Source organism: Brienomyrus brachyistius, chromosome 10, assembly GCF_023856365.1.
Source record: "Brienomyrus brachyistius isolate T26 chromosome 10, BBRACH_0.4, whole genome shotgun sequence".
Classification (NCBI taxonomy): Eukaryota; Metazoa; Chordata; class Actinopteri; order Osteoglossiformes; family Mormyridae; genus Brienomyrus; species Brienomyrus brachyistius.
Window position 1 is genome coordinate 16,675,806 of NC_064542.1, and position 21,602 is coordinate 16,697,407.

At 42.1% G+C, this 21,602-nt stretch overlaps 1 protein-coding gene across 1 annotated transcript in view; it reads right to left on the reverse strand.

Annotated features, from left to right (window-relative positions):
• Positions 1–998: 998 nt before the first annotated feature.
• LOC125750895 (dachshund homolog 2-like) overlaps positions 999–21,602 on the reverse strand; it is a 90,890-nt gene continuing 70,286 nt past the window's right edge. Inside the window, 9 exon segments of the mRNA XM_049029237.1 lie at positions 999–2,251; positions 7,304–7,369; positions 8,864–9,010; positions 9,255–9,402; positions 9,576–9,706; positions 15,778–15,849; positions 16,453–16,576; positions 17,511–17,683; positions 18,658–18,777. Of these exon segments, the coding sequence (XP_048885194.1) occupies positions 2,214–2,251; positions 7,304–7,369; positions 8,864–9,010; positions 9,255–9,402; positions 9,576–9,706; positions 15,778–15,849; positions 16,453–16,576; positions 17,511–17,683; positions 18,658–18,777 (1,019 nt within the window). The 3' untranslated portion in view covers positions 999–2,213.

Consider the following 21,602-nt stretch of genomic DNA (forward strand, 5'->3'; position numbering starts at 1 on the left):
TTGTATGAACAAGTCAGTGTGCGTCATTTAGTGAATTAGAGACTACTTGTGAGACTGAACAACATCAAAAAGTCTGAAGGGATGGGATAAGGAAAGGACTGAAACAATGAATGAGTACAACCCCAGTACAGTGAGTTTTCAGAAATATAGGGTACTTTGTACTACTGGAGTTATCATTGTAGTGTATTATAGTGGAGACACCTCAAATGAAGGAACTGCATTTCAGAATATTACATGGAGAAAGCCCCAAGTGTTTAGCTTGATGTATGCTGTGATCATATTGGTTGCTATATTATAGTCTGCAGAACATTAGACCCTAAATCTCCACAGGTACCTGCTATGATGATGGCTCCTTATGTCATGGTCATGCCTGAGATTTCATTCCCTCTTTTAACAATAAACTCCAAGCTTTGCCTCTTCCAAATCATTTATACTGATCATATCAGCTGTAGTGCAATTGCATTTATATTAAAAAGTCATTAACGTAGATGAGTGGCATAAAAAGAGTGCAATCAACAGATTATAGAAACCGTTGTCAACATGTTGATGACATATTCATCTGGATCCACTTTAAGTCTGCCAGTGCCCCCCCCCACAATTTGGAAGGACAGTGTAAAGGCCCTTGGGTGACTTTGCACCCAACATCTCATACAGGGAGGCTTGAGGACAGATGTTCTTATGTCATCCTTACTGGGTCCTGTGCCATCATACTGTAGACACCTCATAATGGGGACAGACTGTTCACCTTTTGAGACTCATCCGCTATAGTAGGGGGTGAAAATCACTTCCTATCCACCCACTGTAAAATACTCTTTACCTGCTTACCTGTATTTTTTTCTTTTAAATTAAGAAATAACATTACACACCTGAGGGTGATGTCATAGAGTGGTAACTCCGGGCAGAGGGCGAAAATCGGACCTCTGAAAGAAAATAAGTGAATGACAACGATGCAGGTCATCCTACCTGCAGATCAATCACTGATGACAGCAAGAAAACACTGCGCTTCACCATTTTATTGCTAAAAACAGTCTGCTAAATATCCTGAGGGTGTGTTATTTGATCTGAGCATCACAAGTTGGTCCTGTGTACAGGAATGTTACGACCTAATACAGACCAACATCACTGACAGCTGCCTCTCTGTCACTGCAAAGAAATATAGATAAATGATAAAATATACATTATACCTGAAGGGGTACCCTTTTTACCATACAGTTCTCCATTTATCCAGGGTCTTATTTATTGTCTGTGCTTGAATCAGATGTGTAAGATATATTTAATCTCAATTTTCTACTCTTTTCTGACTGAAAATGTTTCCTCCCTATATCACAATAACATACACAGTAGCACTTTCACAGGAGTTCATCAAAAACAAAAGGTGAAACAGAAAGCTCTCATTTTAACACTGTGTTTCCTTTTGTTTCAGCGTGAAGATCAAATGCCGTACAATAAAAGAGGGAAACTGCTGGCTGCTCTATTGGATGGTTTCAACACATCTTCCTTCAAACAGAATCTTGATTAAAATGCACACAGAAGGTGAACAGGAGCATTTGAAATGGAGGTGGAGCCAGTATTATGTCAGTCGGCTAACAGCAGGATGGTGGGGTTTTTTTTCGGTCTTTGTCACTACTTTCCAAAACAGAGAGGGGGAGAACGAGAAAACACGACAAACAAAAATGTTCTCACGCACTCTTCCGTTTCAGTCCATTTACTGATGGGGAAAACAGCTGGTGTGAACAATCAGTAGAATGCACATGAATTCATTTGTTGATTTTTTTTTTTTAATTTCCCACCACCCACCCCCCGTCCTGACTTGGAGGTCCTGAGACTTAACAAAAAATCCCTTTCAGGTCCAGGACTTGCAAAGATGTTGCTCTGAGCTTCAGGAAGAGTTCAGGAAAGGGCGTCTTGGAGTCAATATAAGCAATAAAGGAGAAAGAAAACCACACTGGAATATCTGAGAGCTACTCCCGATTTAAGAGATGAGCAGGTCTCTCTACTGTCTGTGCTTCGTGGGGCAGATTTAAAAAAAAAAAAAAAACACGTTGTTATAGAAACGAGCTGGTGTATCAGAGAGGGTTCTATTCTGGTCAGTCTTTCTTCAGTGTGAGGAAGTAGCATTGCTGGGGAGATCTGGACGACAGCAGAGCAGGGCCATCCTTCTGCTATTGCACTCGGCCTGGGAGAGGCGTTTCAGAAGCTGCCAGAACTTGGGATCAATACAGCGCAGAGGTCTTCATGTACACTCTGTTTTCTGTGGATAAAATAATTTAACTTTACCAGATGTCACACAACAGTCGACTGTTATACCTTTTAAATGGTATTTAACAGAACATGATTCTATGTAGAATATGTCGCTTCTGAAAAAATGTTATGAATTTAGTCACAAATCAAGTACAAAAAAATCTGGGTCCTATATCAATCCTCTCCTGAACATCAGACTCTATCCTGACTACCCTAATCAGTTACAGGAAACCAACACTCTTAAACTTATAATAACTTAGCTGACAGTTCATATAAAAAGCAGTTAAAATCTAAGCTTCAGGCCCAGTGCCATCACTGGAGTGTAATGCATGCAGCTAATACTATCTGAAATGGTTGAATTACGTGCTGCAGTAAGCTGTCATAGAAGATCCTCGGCTAAATGGCTAGCTGCTATCCCATAATTATCTCAAGTCAATAAATGTACATTTAACACATTAAAGGAAGCATAGCCTCAGGCTTTATTACACATTTTAAAATAAAGAGAAGGAAGCAAAAATTCTGCCATAATACATAAAGTGCTGCCGTATTACTTACACAACCTATAGAATTAGTGACTGTTTAATTCTCTTTCAATGTCCTTGCCATGGGTGATCTATCATTTAATATTAGCTGTCAGCAAGGGTTATGAGACAAAGTAAAAACAGCTGGAAACAGAAACGACGGGGACCACAGCAGATTTCTAATCTGAACACGGTATTCTCACTTCATTAGTAGCAGGAAACGGGTAATTAGTAAGAGAGTGTTTTCTGTTTATGATGGGTTTACTCTTTGGGTTCTCGCAGATGAGCTAATATGTATTCAGGATGTAAACAAGTGCAGCAATCAGAGAGAAGACAGCCTAGAATCATCCGAGTAGCACTGACAAGCCAAGAAAATGTGTGTGTGTGTGTGTGTGTGTGTGAGAGAGAGACAGAGATAGACAAGAAAGAATTAACAGACAGAAGTGGAAGAAGACAGTATGTGTGATTAGGATCCTATGTGTGTAAATTTGCCATTGTGTGCAGGGCAGAAAGACGCTGTACTAGAGTTTGAGATGAAATTGTGGTCCTCCGCATTCTTAAACCATTGAGTGCTTGCTCCTGTCTGGAATTGCTGCATAGCTACAAGGTCTGTGTGACCCATATACAGAGCACTACCAACATCCCAAATGGGATGTTGTTGTTTGAAGGCAGTGATGGGGAAAGGACAACAATGTGTATAAGAAAATATTTCTGTGCTTTTTTTAGAGGTTATTCGGGCCCAGTAATAACATTTTGGCTCCTTCCTCCCAAGAGATCTGCCTCCTGTCGTGGAATGCACCGCCCCCTTCTCTGATTGGACAGTGCAGCTCTGGCCTGTGCCTTGAACCCTGATAGGTTCAGCAGACCCATGCAGACTGTTGTTAACTCACATATACACTCTTCCCTCAAGCCCACATCTAAAAGGCCACGTCCCCTGGGAAATACTTCGTAGTCCATATGGGGTGGGTTAGAATTGACCACAAGGAAGGACGTTTATAACTTATGTTAAGTAAAGCTGAGTTGATTCATCTTCCTGACAGAGGACACAAAAGTCCTTCAGTTTGTTGACTTTCACAAAATAGATAGCTGCATTGCTTTAATTTGGAGTTTTCCTATATTAAGTTAAATGTCTGCATTTACCAACATTACATACACAACTAATATTTACAATGGAAAAATGTACAGCTGTCTATTAGGGTGAGACCTCACTTCCAGGGCTCAAATTAAGTATCTGTTATTGTGTGATATGTGTCTGGAGCGACTGGTACACTATTTACTATTTCTGAAATAGTAAAGTTAAAGGTTGGCTAATATTAATATCCCTCATCTCTTTTAAAACTATGTAAGATGCCATCAGGCCCCTGTGATTTTTTTGAGCTTAGCTAGGCTTTGTACTACATCAGCCTGGTATACATATATTGGTCATAGATGATGCTGTATTCGTACTAAATGGTGGTAAGTTACTCATGTTCTCTACTGTGAACACCCATGTAAAATAATCATTAAACTCATTTACTATATCAATTTCATTTTCAATTATATGACCCTTACTATCCTGCAGATTAGTGATTTAAGCTTTTAGAGCTCGTTTGGAGTTAAAATATTGGAAGAAACTTGTCATCCTTAGCCTCCAATGCAATCTTCCTTTTTACATTCCTCTTAGCGAGACTAATGTTATTTTTGAACTCAACCTGTAGACTTAGGTACTCTTGCTTTATTTTGAAATTGTTAGGCTCTCTTCCACAAATGGAAATTTTTTCCTCCTGAATTTATTCTTAATTTCCGTAGTAAAACACCTTGATTGCAGTTTCCTAGATTTAGTTTTGCTGGAAAAAGGTATGAAGTCCTCTTGCACTTGCAACAATGTGCTTTTTAAAAAATCCCCATGCCTCTTCAACAATTTTGCTGTTTAACTTAATCCAGTTTACAGTTTCTAGTTTCAGTCTCTTTCCATTAAAGTTAGCATTCCTAACACTGAATATTTTTCTTTTGGACTTTGCTTTTTGGACACTAAAATTAACCTCAAATTTAACCATGTTATGATCACTACCATCCAGTGGTTCTAAAACCTCTAATTTTCCAATTCTATCCTGGTTGCTAGAGAAAACAAGATCAAGAATGGCTTCTCCCCTGGTAGGGTCATTAACAAACTGAGTAAAAAAAACAATCCTGTACTAATTCCACCATTTCAAGTTCATTTACAGAAGAGCCAGAGATTTTCCCACTGTATCATTCTGTTTTCCTCCGCAGCTACATTAAATGCTCTATAACAAACACCGTCAATTAGGCCATTTGAGTTTTTAGCATCTAGTTTTACACATACAGATTCTGTATTTTTTTAATCAGTGAGCTCCCTTGCCTACAAGTTTTACGTATACTTTGACTAATACTGCAATACCACCTGGACACATGCATCCAGAAGGGCAAACATCTTGCAAACACAACACTGAGCTGGCCCCATAATTAACTAGCTCGCTATGACCCCGTCCTTTACTCCCAGCCCAGTATATTTATATAGCCTATTTAACCTTTACTTGATTCAATAAACGTATAGTTAATATAATAAAGTGCCGGGTACAATTAAACACTAAATTAAGACTTGCGTTTAAAACGGAACTTTTTAAAGTGATAGGGTCAGAGATAACAACCTTAAGCTTTTAAAATAACCAAATTAACAATTACTTACCCAAGAATAACTTCCTACTGAACCACGGTTAACTTAAATTAAATGAAGTAAAATAAAGCGAAATTTCTCTTGGGAGGCCGAAAAAAAACCCTCTGAAAGCAGGCTACTGTCGGAGCGGGAAAAAGTGGAAAATGTCCTCCCGGCCCCGACTGGCGAACGGGCAAAGCTCAGGAGCAACTGTCCTTTTCCCAGTTAACGTTACCGATATTAGACATTACCTCGCGGGTGTTCGATGCGAAGGTACGTGGACAGAAATGCCGTTCACGCGACACCTGCAACTATCGATAACACTCGCGATGTTTATTAACAAAAATAGACAAGCACTCACGCTGACCGAAAAAAAAAAAAAAAAAAAAAAAAAAAAATATATATATATATATATATATATATATATATATATATATATATATATGTGTGTGTGTGTGTGTGTGTGTGTGAGTGTGTGACAAGAACCTCCCACGTAACACACAAACAGTCAAATATGCTTCCAAATAATTCCAGTCAACCGCTTCAACAGGCGCACAGAACACAACACAAGTTCACCCCGCGTCTACACCACTCCTTCACAGTGCAGCAATCCCAGCAGCCTCTGCACCCAAATTTCTCAGCACCTGAGTATGGAGAATGGAAATCTGTGTAATCCAGTGAGTAAAATATTCTTTCACTTAAGAGAGATTGTGAGGAAAATTTGTGCATGCATGTGTGTACTCTACTGTTCTGTCGTGTTGTATAGCTCTAAGGTACTGAGTGCTGTAATTAAGGGCTAATCCACTGCTACTCAGTCACCACTGAATCACTGGATTTCGGAGAGCAAACAGGGCTCTCTTTCACTGATTGCCCTGACGTTCCCATAGTCAGTTACCAGCTTTCCAAAGGAATTTGCTCCTGTTTCATTAGCTTACAGAACAGATCACATCGCAAGGCTGACACACCTCACATGCACATCCTCCTCCCAGTCTGCCCTATCCACCTCCATCTTCTGTTTTTTTAACTCATCCCAGTCCACTCTTTCTCATTCCTTTTAACCTTGTCCCAATCCTTCTCATCCATCTCCTATTTCTCCCACCTTTTAACCCCAGCGCAGCCCTCCATCTCCACAATCGCTGACCATTTAGTCACCATTCATTCATTCCTTCCATCTGCATTCATTTTGAATTAATCCTTCTTCTAAATGTCCTCTTCCTCCATCCTTTTTAGCTTCAACCAAGCCTACCTCTTCACATACACAGCCACGCATACACACACACATACACACACGCACACACGTGTATATAATGGCAGTGTCGTGAGTGTGACTCTGTACGCCAGCGTACAAAATGTGTATATTCGCCTTGAGGATATTTCACTTTTTGTACAAGTCGGTGACTGCCTAAGGTCTAGAAAACATGTAGGAAAGCAGAACAGACCAAGTGTCCTTTATGTATGAGTGCTGCATTTGGGACCATTGAGCCAGGCCTTCAGGGAATTAGCCCTGTATTGTCCGCCTAGCTGCAATGCTCCTGCAAAGCTGCAGGACTAACAAGAGGTAAATGAAGCTGTGCCAGCCTTATGCCCAAGTGACAACAACTTAAGCAGAACTGCGCCGGCTATGCCGAAGCGTAAAACAATAAACACTGTACTTCACATTGCATAAAACACACAAAAAAGGAAATACAGATTACTAGTGTTCCAGACTAGATCATTGTCTGTCTAAAATGGTGGTCATCCTCAATGTCTGATCATTCTTGTCAGTTTGAATGAAATTCAGAATGATATTGTGCTGGTTTTATATTGTCTCTGTAATTACTGGCCCAGGCCCCAGAGTGATCAAAGCGCCCCATGATTGGCTGCTGAGTGCAGACAGGTGGGTTAGTACCTTGTGCAGCTGAGTTCTCCTGTTGGCTTCCATTATGTTCTGGTTCTACCTCTGGTAGTACTGGCTCTGCGGTCAGATGAATAAAGAGCATCTTTATTTACAATGCAGGAGGCTCTATGATGCTTTAATAGACGAAAACTAGAGATGACATATAATCATAAAATGCACAACAGGTAAAACAATTATTAGACACATGGAGAGGCAAAATTACTCATAGCAACTAAATACTGCAACTAAAATCTGTACATTTAAAGCAGTAAACCTCTATAAAAAATAAAACAGCTATACTATCTATACTTTGGGTCAGGTGACCTTCTTTTTTGCCCATCTGTGCCAAGCCCATGAGATAGTGCTGCCCATCCTGTCTTATCTTTTATTTCTGTTGCACTTACCTACTCTCCTAGCCTCCCCCCTCATGTACCCCCTGAAAAGGGGACTTATCCCAATAAAGCCTGGTTTGTTTTCCAAAGTACCCAAGTCATGTTCTTTCATCCTTGCATGGAGTTGGTTTCCCCACATGCACCAGTACATCTACAGTAGATACTAAAATACTCTTACATTCACAACACAGTGACCAATAATCACTTGTACATATACTATATTGCCTATATGAATATCTATACACTAAACCACATTTTCACTTATACTACCAAGTATAAATATCTATCTTACACTACTGTGACATTTGACTAAACCAGACATTACCACCAAGTCAATCATGAATAACAGGTCGATCTTTAAGACACCCCCCTCCCCCATCATCACCTTTTACTATCATTACCCATTAGCTCCACAGATTATTTTATTTTTTAAAAGCAGCTTTTACTTTAAATAAGGTTGGAGACCACTGGTCTAAATCATCCACAAAGGCATTTCCTTCTTTCTAAAGAGACTGCAGCTAATTTCTAGCTCATTTGCTCTTAGGTTCATTGCTTTACTGTGGTTCATTAGAAGCACAGCAGTAAGATTATTAAAGAAACAATTTCCTTAATAAAGTCTGCCTTAATCAGCCCTTGGTAGTGCCTGAAGGCATTGGAAGACAGCTATAGATGTAAGGAAAGATCTATATTCATTTACATCTATGGTTTTACTCTGCTTGTCTTGATTTATTGACATTGTATGTTTTAAAATAGTTATAAATACAGATATCTTGCATAGAATACTCATATAGAACTAATATAGCACCTGAACATAATTTTATCTCATTAAACTTCATTATTAACTGCTATGCTTTAAAATGAAATCTTTGTCAGAGATGTCCAGTAAGACAAACACAAAGGACTGTGAAGAAGAAAAGAGAAAAATGAACTGAGGAAGAGCAGAAGGGTCACTGAGACAGAACAGCTCTTCTCTCAGATTCACTCAGCATCACATCTGGTCCGAATTTAAACGGGATATTTTTTATGTATATCCCCATTTGATTCCTTGTCAAGTGCTCTGGAGATTTACCTAATTCTTGTAAGAAATTGCTGCTACAAGTTCGATTTATTGAGTTGAGAAGTAGAGAAAGCAGATAGATAGGTACAAAGGAGAAGGATGGGTGAAAATGCAGGATCCTACCACTGAGACTCTCGCAGAGGCTGCTGGGTGAGGTAGCCCTCTTCAGTGCCTGCTCCACTTGCTCCCGACGCTTGGACTCAAACTCCAGTGCCTCCTGCAGTTTCCGCTTGGCCTTCTTCTCTCGCTTCAGCCGCTTCTGGATGGTTGCTGTAAGGAGAAAATCAGTGGTGGTCAAAGGAGGCCCCTAGGGCACCCAGTGTGAGTCTCTAAGCATGAGCCCTGTATTTTGACCACTTCCTCCAAGCATTCAAGAGAACCACATTTAATACTTCCTACACATTTATTTGGTAAGATCTTCTATTTTACTTCTCCATAAAGTGAACCTCGATTTCAAGCAGTGCTTTTTATGATCTCCCCTTAGAATTCACTTATACCATTTAACAGCACCTACCTCTAATCTGAAGCTCAGAGGTCAGCTGCCTCTCCAGGCTCTCCCTCATCTCCCGTTCTCTGAAAAGCTCCACCTTCAGTTCCTTCTTCTCCTGCTGGATCTGCTTCTCCTGCATTCGTGCATTTTCCACTGCCACCTTGAGCAGGCTCTGAAAATGAGGAAAGACCTGTTATCCCAACGTGAACCTTCTCACACACCATTCCCATACACACAGGACCATATCACTGTCAGTCTGTTTTACATGTACACATAGCATTTAATTGTCCACGATATGGTCAGTAGGAGCACATTTTAGTGTTGCTGAGGTCTATCTTTTTGTACCTGGATGTTGGTAAGTAGAGTCTCCATGGACGAGAGGCCGTCAGCAAACAGAAAAGTGGCAGGGAAACCTGGGGCCAGGGCCTGTTTGTCAAACCCAGGCTTCATCATGGGCAGGGCCAACTGAGACTCCTCTACTACCAGAAGAAGGACAGACCTCCCATTAGTATTACGCACAAAGTTACTCAGATATACACATCAAGTATGATAGGGTGGTCCTTAAAAATGAAAATTGGAATATTCTCACCCCCTAACTTTGCTATCTTATATAAGAAAATATTTCAGGATATTTTTGATGATTTTTCAAGTATGTTTAGATGTTGCTCAAGCAGCTTGAATGGCTAAAGCCATTTTGATTGTTAGCAAAAATGTGCTAAACATCTTATTATTTTTTTCCAGTTTAGCATCAAGGTGCTCTGTACCATATTTTTCCGTACTCATTTTATTGCAACCATGCAATAAGAACATTTTGAAATATTGCCTTTCATTGTGCTTAACTTGCCAATTTAAGTTTCACATATTTTCACATTTTTAAACGGATCTGATGTGAAACTAAACAATGTCAGTTATTGAGAGGAATTTGATATTTGCAATCATCGATTATGTTTAATGTTCATGTTTCAGTGATTTAACTGCTGATATACCTATAATAGGGTAAATGCAAATATTTAAGTTGCTTCTTTTTTAACCTTAGACTAAAGGAGTTAAAAGTAAATTCAAAGACAGTATGTTTCTGTCTAGTAACGTTTTTTTGTAATTTTTCAAATTCTTCAGACTTTGGTCTTAATGAGCAACCTCTAAACACCAATAAAGCTACGAAATGTTTTGCCCAGAATGCTTTCTCACAAGTCATCACAAGATAAAAGGGCAAGTGCATGAAAAAAATGCCATTTTAAAATTTGACTCTCTCTCCAGCTAAGGACCACCCTAATGTACATACACCTGTGTACACAGATGCAGAGACGTACAATAAGATCATGGACACACACAGCAATATACATATAACTGATCAATATATATAATCTAGTCTACAATCTATAATCTACAATCTATAAACTATAATCTAGCTTTGGGAGTTTTCTTTCTCAAATGCCCGCAACTCCCTGATGCCTGCAAATGATGCACAATTTCCAGGAAATCTGTCGATCCATCAGTGGCAATGAAACTAGCTGGCAAGAAAGTACCACACCATCAGCACCCTCAGCTCCATCAGCAAATTGTCCTGCCAGGAAACCCCCCTCCCCCCAAGAAAGCACTAACCGTCATGCAGTCCAGGTATTACCATGCTGTACGTCATTATGGTGGCATCTTAACAAGCAATGTATTCCTGCCCAAGCCTAATCACGACCCCCACTAGCAGATGTCCCTCATTTGCCTCCCTGATATCAATAGTGGGATGTTTGTTATTTTGATCTCTCTGACTCCAAGAAAGCTCAGTGCAGCTGAAAAAGAGCATAACCTGAAGGGGAAGACAGAAGACCAGAGCATAGACTGACAAAGCTGGACCAGGCCGAGAGCATGTCACCAGATGCAGGTGCACCAGGATCTTCACTTAGGCTCATTAGAAACACAGCAGTACTTGAATTGAAACTTATTTTCTTTTAATTCTCTTAATAAAATTTCAATCAGCGTTGGTAGTGCCTGAAGTCACTGGAAGACTGCTGGTGGATCAATAGGTGATTTCAGGGGTTTAACTGTTCTCATTTTTTCAGATGCAAAAAAGTCATCGTAAAAAGTTGAAAATGTGTAGATTATTTTTGGAAATTACGCAACCCCTCTACAGAAACCCCAGTATTCCACGGCCAGCTGGAGTACCAGCCATGGACTGGTCCCGGGACCAGGGGTTGGGAAGCCCTACCTTAAGTATTACCCCATGCAACTTAAAACACCCAAGATAAGGCAGGCTTGGCTCGGCACAAAACAACCGACCCAATCAGCCTTTTCAGCCTCAGCTCGGACTCCTTCCTCTGCGACAACCTCACTTCAAGGGCCCCACAGTTAACTGGAGTTGGGAGAATCGGGCTCCATCTGGGTGAACAGATGCTGAAGCTGAAATGCTGCTCAGAAAAAAAAAGTAGGCAGGAAAAATACCCTCCGCCGAGAATCGCTGTAATAACCATACTATTTACTCCGCGAAGTTCTCTCCCCTGCCTGCCTTCCCATGGATTTAGGAAGGGGGTGATCCTGCTGAATATTCAAAAGATTCTAATTAGTGGGTTAATTAGTGTGGCCCTGATGATGCCTTATGTTTGGGGACGCTGTGCCGCCTTTGCCCCTGGGAAGCGACATGCGAGGAAAATGTTGTAGCCCAACAGACCCGACTTCAGGAGAAAAGTACAAAATAACTATATTAATTACGCATATGAAAAAATAATACAGACCCCAGACCCAACAGATTCTAGTCACCCTGCGTGCTGTGTACAGATCCTTGTGCCGGCGCCAAACTGAAAAAAGTTGAGTCAGTTCTTTCAGTCACACCCTGCACACCTGATAATTCCCCACACAGCATGATTAGCAGAGCCCTGCCGCTAAATGCATTTTCATCATTAAAATATTTTATATACTGAAATTCTGTAAGGATGGCCATAATTTATGTAATAGCGTCAACCTAATAATCACTGAATCTTTTTGATGGTTCTTCAATATACTTCAGCTTTTTATTACGAGCATGGATAAATAGCTGTCCACAAATATAATATCCCGCATAATATTTTTTTTGTATTTCTTATACATACATTAATTAATTGATTAATAATAAATACAAATTTGTCCTACAAAGCCTTCCCCAAAACGGTAATTACTTGCACAGAGACACTGTGCAGCTCATTAAACTAGCTGCAAGCTGAAATGAATTTCCACCCTTCTGATCATAACAGCAGTTTCTTTATGTGACTTTAACCATCCATTATACATTTTATACAAATTGGCATCATGTCTTACATAATCAGCTATATCTTGCTATTTCCATTGCTGTGTTTGGAGATACCCAGAGTAAATTACCATTTAATTACATTTATTTTAAAAAGCGTATTCTTTTTCCCCAAGAGTCCTGGTTCTGAAAATAGAGATAGAAGAGGAAGAACTTGTGGTTTTAAGCTCAATTTTGAAAGTAGCCGCTAAAGCTAATTAAGACAACTGCAACATTTTCCTTCGCCAGCTTGATGGAAGTGCAACATCCCTGTCTCAGAAATGTATGACAATTAACAGATTTAATGAAGTGATTTAGTTGTTTTTGCTCCGCCAATTAACTCTGGAACAGTGCCATGTGGAGCGATAAAGATGAGGAGGGGTGGGGTCAGGACCCCACCTTTCAGCTCACGCCACGGCCTGGCGTGGAGTGACAGGCGGCCTTGTGTGGATGGCTGGTGGTGCCACGGCGGCCACTCGTCACCCACGCGGGTGTCACTCAGGTGCCAGGCGCGGCCTGCCTCAGGCATGCTCGCCTCTGCCCTCTAACCTGCCGCGAGCTTCCCGTCAGTCCTGGGCCCTCAACTCGGCTGAGTCACACGCTACTATGACTCAATCACTATCATGTTTTCATTTTCAACCAACCGTAGTTTAACCCGCCTGCACAAGCTGCTGCTAAAGTATTTTAATTCGGTGAGCATTTCTCTTGTTTTCCCATAAAGATAAAATGCTCTGTCTAACGGTAAGCTAAGCAGTATTCCATTCTTAAAAGAGAAGAAGGACAGTCTATAAAGTCGACTAGCTGCAAGGGATGTGAAGGGGTCACAGATGGCAGTTAAATAATCGGAAACTGTCTCTAAAGCACCGTGTGTGCATTCCTCTGGCGCATTTTGGAAAGCGTTTCGTTAACAAGTCCTCCATTCTGACACTAGAGGACACATTAAAAGTGTAACCCAGCTCACCTCATGCATTCATGTCACTCCCATACTAATTTACAGCCAAGAAATGCTAAGAAGCCATCAGTTTTGAAGCCATGCCATTCCTTCATAGTTGAAAGCCTGCACTTTTAGCTTAGAAAGTGGCAGGAAAAAGGAGACATGTGAGGAAGCAGTGAGGGCCTTTCCTCACTGTTGTTTTTATCAGTTTACCAGCAGGATTATCTCAAAGAGCTTTGTGGCACCTTATTATTTTGTAAGAGACTAAGCGGCCCGTTCCAAGTCATTTACACGTGACCAATCTGGTGACGGCGAAGGGAAACACTGATTGCGAGCAGATGTTTGTTATCTGACTGTTACGTGCTGGATTTACAGATTGCTCTGAACAGCATGTCATACATACATGTAATTATGTCATAGACAGGGAAGTCACGTGTTACTCCGATCAAACCAACACTCATTTATCCATTCAGCCATTTTCCTGTGCAGGGTCGCGGAGGTCTGGGGCTTGTCCCAGAATGATCCAGGATGGAGCTCCAACCAAGGATTCATTTAATAACATTTTATGTTTTCATTTAATAAGATTTGGCTTTTAGTATTTGGTTATTGTGGCTCAGTTCACAACCTGCCTCCCTCATCTGCATCTGACTCAAGCTCCACTTATCTTGTGAAAATTCAAGTTCAGGGTTTATTTTTCACATACACAGAAACAAACTTTACATGTGCATAGCTGCTACCTGGATTTACTGAAAAGGAAACACCTCATACAAGGAAATTAAAATATTGAGAGATTAGAATAGCAATAAAAATAACAATAAAAATAAGAAAGAATTATAAAAATAGGACAATAAACTATAAAAGCAATAAAATCAGTAATAATTCCTTATTTACCTAAGGGCACATATACCAGAAAGACCTAAAATTAAAAATGAACTTTAATCAGTATGGTATTAAAAGCATGAAACCGGTTTCCTTCCAGAAGCACCCAGCTGGGTTGTTGCCATCGCAGCCCAATGTTCACACGTGGCTACGCCCCTCCACATTCTAGATAACTGCAGTTTTGGGCTGAAGAGGGTGTGTTTAGTCTGCAGAATGCTGCAAGTAGGGTGACTTCCTGTCTGGATTTCGTAAGGACAGCCCTCTGTCTGGACTGCTGAGTGTCCTCCTTTTAGCCTCCCTGCCCTCTTTACTCCCTCACCTCTACCCACCCCCCATCATCACCAAATGCCACTCTCTCCCACCCCCAGCTGACCAGAAAACATTAAACTCCCACAAACACATAATACAGACGCCAAGAATGGCCATGTTTGCAATTATATTTCATGCTATTCTCTTGAGATAACGAGATAATTATCATGGCAGATATACTGTTCTCAGCTTCCGCAGTATGTGTATGAAATAACTGTCCCTGCTGAAGCCTTAGTCCTTATTTCTGGACACAGGTGCCCCCCCTTTTTATGGTCATGCCGGGGGTGACCTTAGCTGCAGTTATGTGACTTTATTCATAAGGAACACTGAGTGTGGTTTTACAGACCATGAATGAATGAGACAAAAAGTGAGTACATGGAATTGTGGGCAAAGGTAAGAAGGCCAAAGTAAATGGAATTGTGGGAAAAGGCAGGGTATATTGCGAGGACACTGTAGAGTTGTATTTTATAAAAAAAAAAAAAAAACACGATACCATGCCTATCCTGCTGCCTGGGATGCCCATATCACCTGTGACGTATTTTTGACCTGCCCGCCCTTCTGCCTATGACATTTCTCCAGCCTGCCCTGCTGTTGTACCACCATTCATTATGCCATCTAAAGCAGCTCTAGAACCTGCCTGTCATCACCTGCCTGCCACTCGCATTGAGAACCAAATCTTAAAATTTGGACAGCGTGAATTGGGACTTTGCCATCTTGCTCATTTGATTTTCCCTGCCGGCCCCTGGAGGTTGGGCTCCCCCTTTGAGTCTGGTCCCTCCCAAGGTTTCTTCCTTCTAGGGAGTTTTTCCTTGCCACTGTCGCCTATGTCTTACTCACTGGGGGCTTTGGGTGGGGATGCTGTAAAGCGTTTTGAGACAATGTAATGTTGTGAAAATGTGTTACACAATGAAATTGAATTGAATTGTATTGAAGATGCTTCCATTGATCTTGTTCTGAGACAGTGGATGGTTTCCAACCCCAGTGCTAACATCAGCGGAGACCCGTCACCTGCAGTCTATTGTTTTCCTTGTTCTTCATTTGCTCACACAGCTACCAACACACACACACACACACCTAAAAAAATACATAAAAATACTAGCACGCAAGCACTGACAGACATAAACTGGACACTGAACATTCACTCACACACAAGTAACTGCATTAATAAGACTCACCCCTCTCTTGCACTGTGTTTTGTATGATCCCACTACTGGCGTCTCTGAGGTCTCCAGCAGGGACATTCAGCACTGTTAATTCAGACAGAGAGCCAGGTGCAGAAGAGGAGAAGCCAGTCAGTTACACACATGCAGCCATTCATGTACAGTCCAGTCGACGCTTCCTTTTCCCATCGCGGCGTTGGCAGTAGAAATTAAATGGGAATTTTTGGTGAGTTTTTTGGAGCCTTGCGAAGACAATATGTGTAGGCCAACAAATGACACAGCAGGCTCCCGCATGATATCTCACAGTGATATTTGTATCTTGTGTTTCTCATATCTCATGTCGTCTTCACTCGCCAAGAGGACTGAAAGATTTTACGTAGTTTTTCTAAATTGCAGGGGGCCCTGCACCCCTAACCCCTGCGATGTGGAAGGGCCCACTGACATATAATCAGCAAACAGTCATCTGTGAGTTATCTGCAAGTAGACAAAGGACAACAAAAGTGCAAAGCATACAGCCAAGGTGTGATGCTAACTGGATAAATTTAGAATCGATGGATAGTAAGACATAGAACAAGTGTGAAAAGACGGTGCTACACTGAGTAGAGGAAAGGAGAGGCAGGATAAAAGTGTGATGCAGATAGAGTCAACAGCCGAGAGGGGATGGGGGTGGATCGGGGGGGGGGGACTTACACAGGCGGTCAGGGCACTGCTGGTTCGGTAATGGCGAGTTGGAGGCGCTGCTGCTCGGGTGTGAGGATGGTGGGGGGGGGTCCTCCACAGATGGAGCCGGGGAGGGGCTGTCCTGAACACGCTCCTGCGGGGAAAACCCGTGTGTCTATGAAGCCTTTCAGGTTAAATATGCGACATGAAGGAAGAACGTCTGTGACATCAACAGATGTTGTTAATCACTCTGCCACCTGCTGCTCAGACGACGCTAGTTCATTTTTATTTTCATTTCATTCACATCCGGAGGTACGTCTGGGCACGCGGATCACATTTAAGCCCCTGTGAAAAGGCTCGCTGTGCCGCCTTGCCGCCGTCGTTACAGACTCATCAAGTATGATGCACATCTTCAAACATCTGCCAGGACTTGAGCGTTGACAGCCCTCCTATCGGAACCAGAGTGCCTGAGTCAGTAGACTAGAGCGTCGCAGGAAACAGGAAATCGGCACAACTTCTTCAGGGAGCGGGCGGCTGTTAAACCAGGTTCACATGAGAAAAACAGAGGAACCCAGGCATCTGATACATAAATATATGATCATTTTTTAGTAATTAGCAGACACATATCATACTACCGCTGCTTAAGCTGGTATTCAGTACACCTCGGGATATGATTTAGTAGCTGTTGACTAGATCAACTTCAGCTGAATGCCTGTAAACATTTCACACATTTACACAACCATTCTGATACAATGCAGTAATATATTCATAAAAAAAAACACACAGATAACGTATTTGACATTGTCCGTTGTCTGTTAGAGCCTGAAAACACACTGATTTAGTACTCAGTAAGTATTATCGCAGTATCCTTAGAGATGATGTCCAGCCTGCAGAGAAGGGTCTAACCACCCTTGTTAACCATGGGATAACTGAAAAAACACAGCAGCATGCCATCAGCTAGGCCCCTGCTTTGGCAGACGCCCACAAACCCGTGTCAGCCTGCCGCAGATGCCACTTGCCTGCTGTGTGCGAGATGAGCCTATCGATAGGGGCCGCGGGAGCCCGAGGAGCCGCCGGCGCCCTCTTACCTTGATGACTGAGGTGCCAGCCCTGGACAGCGAGCCGTGCATCTGAGCGGCAGCGGCCATGTTTGCCATCGTGCTCAGGTGGTTCATTTGGCTCATTGCCATGGCAACGGAGGCCGGCGGCAGGCTGACGGGAAGCAGGGGGTGGGGCATCAGCATGAAGGGCAGGTCCAGCCCTGCCCAAGGGGAGACGGAGGACAAAGCAGAGGAGAGACAGGACAGGAGAGAGGGGAGAGAAAGAGAAAAGGCCGATTATGTGCGCTTCCATCAGAAAACTAAAAAAATTATAAAATTTGCACTCGTATTTCAAATCTTGTCATATTTTTTGTAGAGAAATAAAATAAAAATGGAATAAGTACGTGATTCATTTTACATAGATTCCTAGCATGTAATTTCATAAATATATATCCTTTTGGGTATCTTGCATTATTTTACCCTCAAGTATTTTAAACTCACATAAAAAACAAAAAACAAATCAAATGCACAGTATAAAGAACAAATGGATGAAAGAAACGGAATAGTTAATTCCATATGAAGGGAAAAAACATAGATCATAAAACAGAAAAACAAATATATATCTATTGATGGATAGTTAGTTTACCCGGTAGATTAAAAGAAGAATCAAGAGAGAAAAGGGTAATTTTTTGTGCTAAATACCAGTGCATTTCACAGCTTTAAATCGGAATTTGCAGTCTGTTATATCCTCACATACTTCAGGGCTATTATATGCCCTATTATATACTAATTACATGCCTCAAGGCAACCAAAATGCTGCCACATTAGCAGGCAATGAAGACCGTGGGTCATTAATGTCATTTGCGTGGAAGAAGTTAATAAAACTGATGAGGCTTCCAGCAATGGCTGCTAAATGCAGCGGGTGGATGCTTCAGATTGGAGACCTGGGGTGGACGACCAAAAAAAGGCCAGCAGCTGAAGGCTGAGCGCAGGAAGGGAGCAGGGCTCCGTACATTTCGGAGAGCAGCCCTTCAGCTGTTCTGTGACACGATGCCCAGTGAGGCCAGTAAACAAAAGCCAGAAATGGAGGAGAGGAGGGAGAGGGAGGTGTGCTGTTTATGGAGTAAGACGGGACCAGAGCGCAAGAGAGGAACCCACGACAAAGACGAAGACGGGACTGCAGTGTTGGACTCACGGTTAGCAAGCAGATGGTTCTGCTGTAGTGGGCCAAGCTGGGAAGAGGACTGGCCAAGCTGGGTGCTTCTGGTGGGGGGAGACTGCAGCTTCTCCTTCTCCCAAGAGGACTCACTCCCACCTGGAAACACAACGTTTACAGTGTAATACATCTAGCAAGGTAAATGGGCCTCATGGTCCAAGATGTCAGGATACAGGGCTAGAGAACTCAGGGAAGACTGGATGGCCTGGCTCATCATACTGCCATGAAGTACAGTCCAGCTCAGCTAAGCACAGCCCAGCTTAGCACAGCTCAGCATAGTTTAGCTCAGCACAGCCCAGCTCAGCTCAGCACAGCCCAGCCCAGCCCAGCTAAGCCCAGCCCAGCTAAGCCCAGCCCAGCTCAGCACAGCACGGCCCAGCTCAGCTCAACACAGCTCTCCTCAGCACAGCACAGTGATGTATAATAAGCACCAGCAGAACTGCACTCTCCGCACGGCAGCACGGAGCAGATGGAACGGCACAGCTCGGCTCGGAGCGGCACGGCACGCCAGCTCCAGAATAATAACCTGAGCATGACACAACTCAGCATGGCCCTGAGCAAAAAGCGCTTGGGGACTGATACCCCCGTCGCCTGTGAGAAGCAACACTCTCTGCAGCAGGGTGGAATGAAGAGGAGGACGCACGAGCATGTCGTCATTGAGCTGCAGGTTAAAGGCACAGCAAGGACAACAGAGGACAAAACACGCGTCGTGAGGGTTAACCACATTAGCAGCCACGCCATCTACAAAGATGTAATAATTCAGCACAACACAAACCCCGCTGGGGGACAACCATAAAAACTGTTATGCACAGTTGCGAGAGGTGGAAAAAAAGAACGACATCAGAGGAATCAAAATCATTTGTATAATTCTGCTTAATAAGCAAGCAAAGTCCTTGGAGTGATACAACAGATGGTGTTTTTGCAACAGATTGCGGTAAGCAATTCTTTCAATAGTAATGAGAATTAAACTCTTCCACTGCAGGGTCCTCCGCCGTATCACCAGGGAGCGGTTTCAGGGGAACAAAAAAGTGCAACTAAATGGATGGAGCACCTGCAGCAAGAACAGCTTCTGTCAGAATGAGGGCGTGGGCCCAAGACCTCGGAGGGGGCGGCACGTGACCTGGAGGTTTAGCTGAAGGTGGACGGCAGATTGTGGCAGAAAACAACTCGAGAAACAAGGCATCAGGAGCCTGGCAAATGCATTAATCTTATATACAAGGTTTGATAATGGGGATTAGTCCTATAGTGGAGGAATGACGTAAGCGGATTGGTCCTATAGAGTCCTATAGTGTGGGCATGATAAAGGGGGTTAGTAATTTGGTGGAGGTGAGGTACAATGGGATTAGTCTTATTGTGGAGGTGTTACACGAGGGGATTAGTCGATAGTGGGTGGACGATCTAATGAGGTCAGTCTTATAGTTGGTACATGATAAAGATGATTAGTTCTATAGTGAGGCATGGAGAAGGGGATTTGTCCTGTGGTGGATGCATGATAAAATGGGATTAGTTCTCTATTGGAGTCATGGTAAAATGGGATTAGTCCTATAGTGGAGGCATGATAAAAGCCATTATCTCTATGTAGGGGGTGGGACAAAAGACATTGGCTTTGTATTTGGGGTGTAGGAAAGAGCATTTGTTCTGCATCAGAGGCATGATAGTGGGAATTAGGTCTGCGTAGGTGGTATAAAGGCATCATCTCTGTGTAGGCGGTGGGACAAAAGGCATTCATCTTCAGTTGGGGGGTGTAGCCAAGGGCATTAGTCCTATATAGGGGGCAGGATACTAGGCACTGGTTTTGTGTAGGGGGTGTGAAAACAGCTATTGGCTCTCATGTGTAACTGAACAGGGCATGTTGTAGCTTTTCTGAGTAGGGGGGTTTGGCAAAAGCATCAAGAGAACTATAGATATGACTGAAAGGCACAAATGTAATACACAACTGACCCACACAGTCTCCCTCACAAGGATCACTGTTCATAGCATTATAATATTAAGCTTAATTAGGTGTGTAAAATACTGTATATATAAAAGAAACTGACTCATTATCGCAAAAATGCTTTTGAATTTTTTTAATACCAAAGTTTCAAAAGTTTCGGTCAATAACTCTGCACTTCTGAACTCAGGTTTGCAAGAAAAACAAACTAATAGTAATATACAAATAAAACTGGTTGTGATGCTATCTGATGTACAAATGGAATCTTTGCAAGTTTGCTAATAACAGTAGACTGGTCTATGTTGGGTTTCGTGAACCAAAACAATTTCCAGACCACAGAACAGTAAGACTGAGAATGTTTCTGCTGCTCCTTTAATTTACGTTTAAAAAATCATCTACTAAATAAAGGTAAATATAAATGTGGTGCTGTATCGTGATTCTTGTGCTTATTGTGGACCTGACTGCAACTGGTCACGATAAATCATCGTCACGTCCACCGCCACTACTTTCCTGTCACCGTGTTGTGTGTTTGGCTATTTTTCCAGTCACTTCTGAAATGACAAGTTTTTTTCCCCTGTGGTTTCGCTGTGTACTGTCAGTCCCTATCCAACTCAATCTTTGTTAATATTACAAAGTACGCTATTACGATTCCCAGAAAAGCCCTGTATCACGTGATCTATCTCGATCAGACTAGCTGTCCCAGTCAAAGACCATCTGACATCTATGAATGACAAAAACAATAATGAGATAATGATAAAATGCATTAATTAAATACAAATAATCCAAATGTATTTACCATACATATAGAATATTACATCTACAACTGGATAAAGTGTTTGTATAAATTCAACATTATTCTCAAGATGTCATTATTAGGGTTAGAAATTCCCTCCACTGGTGTTTCATGTGTAGTGCAATTACACATTACCTCCACTTACTCTTTCTTGACGACATGAACCTCCTACTCAAGCATTAGGCCAGAGTTCCAAATAAT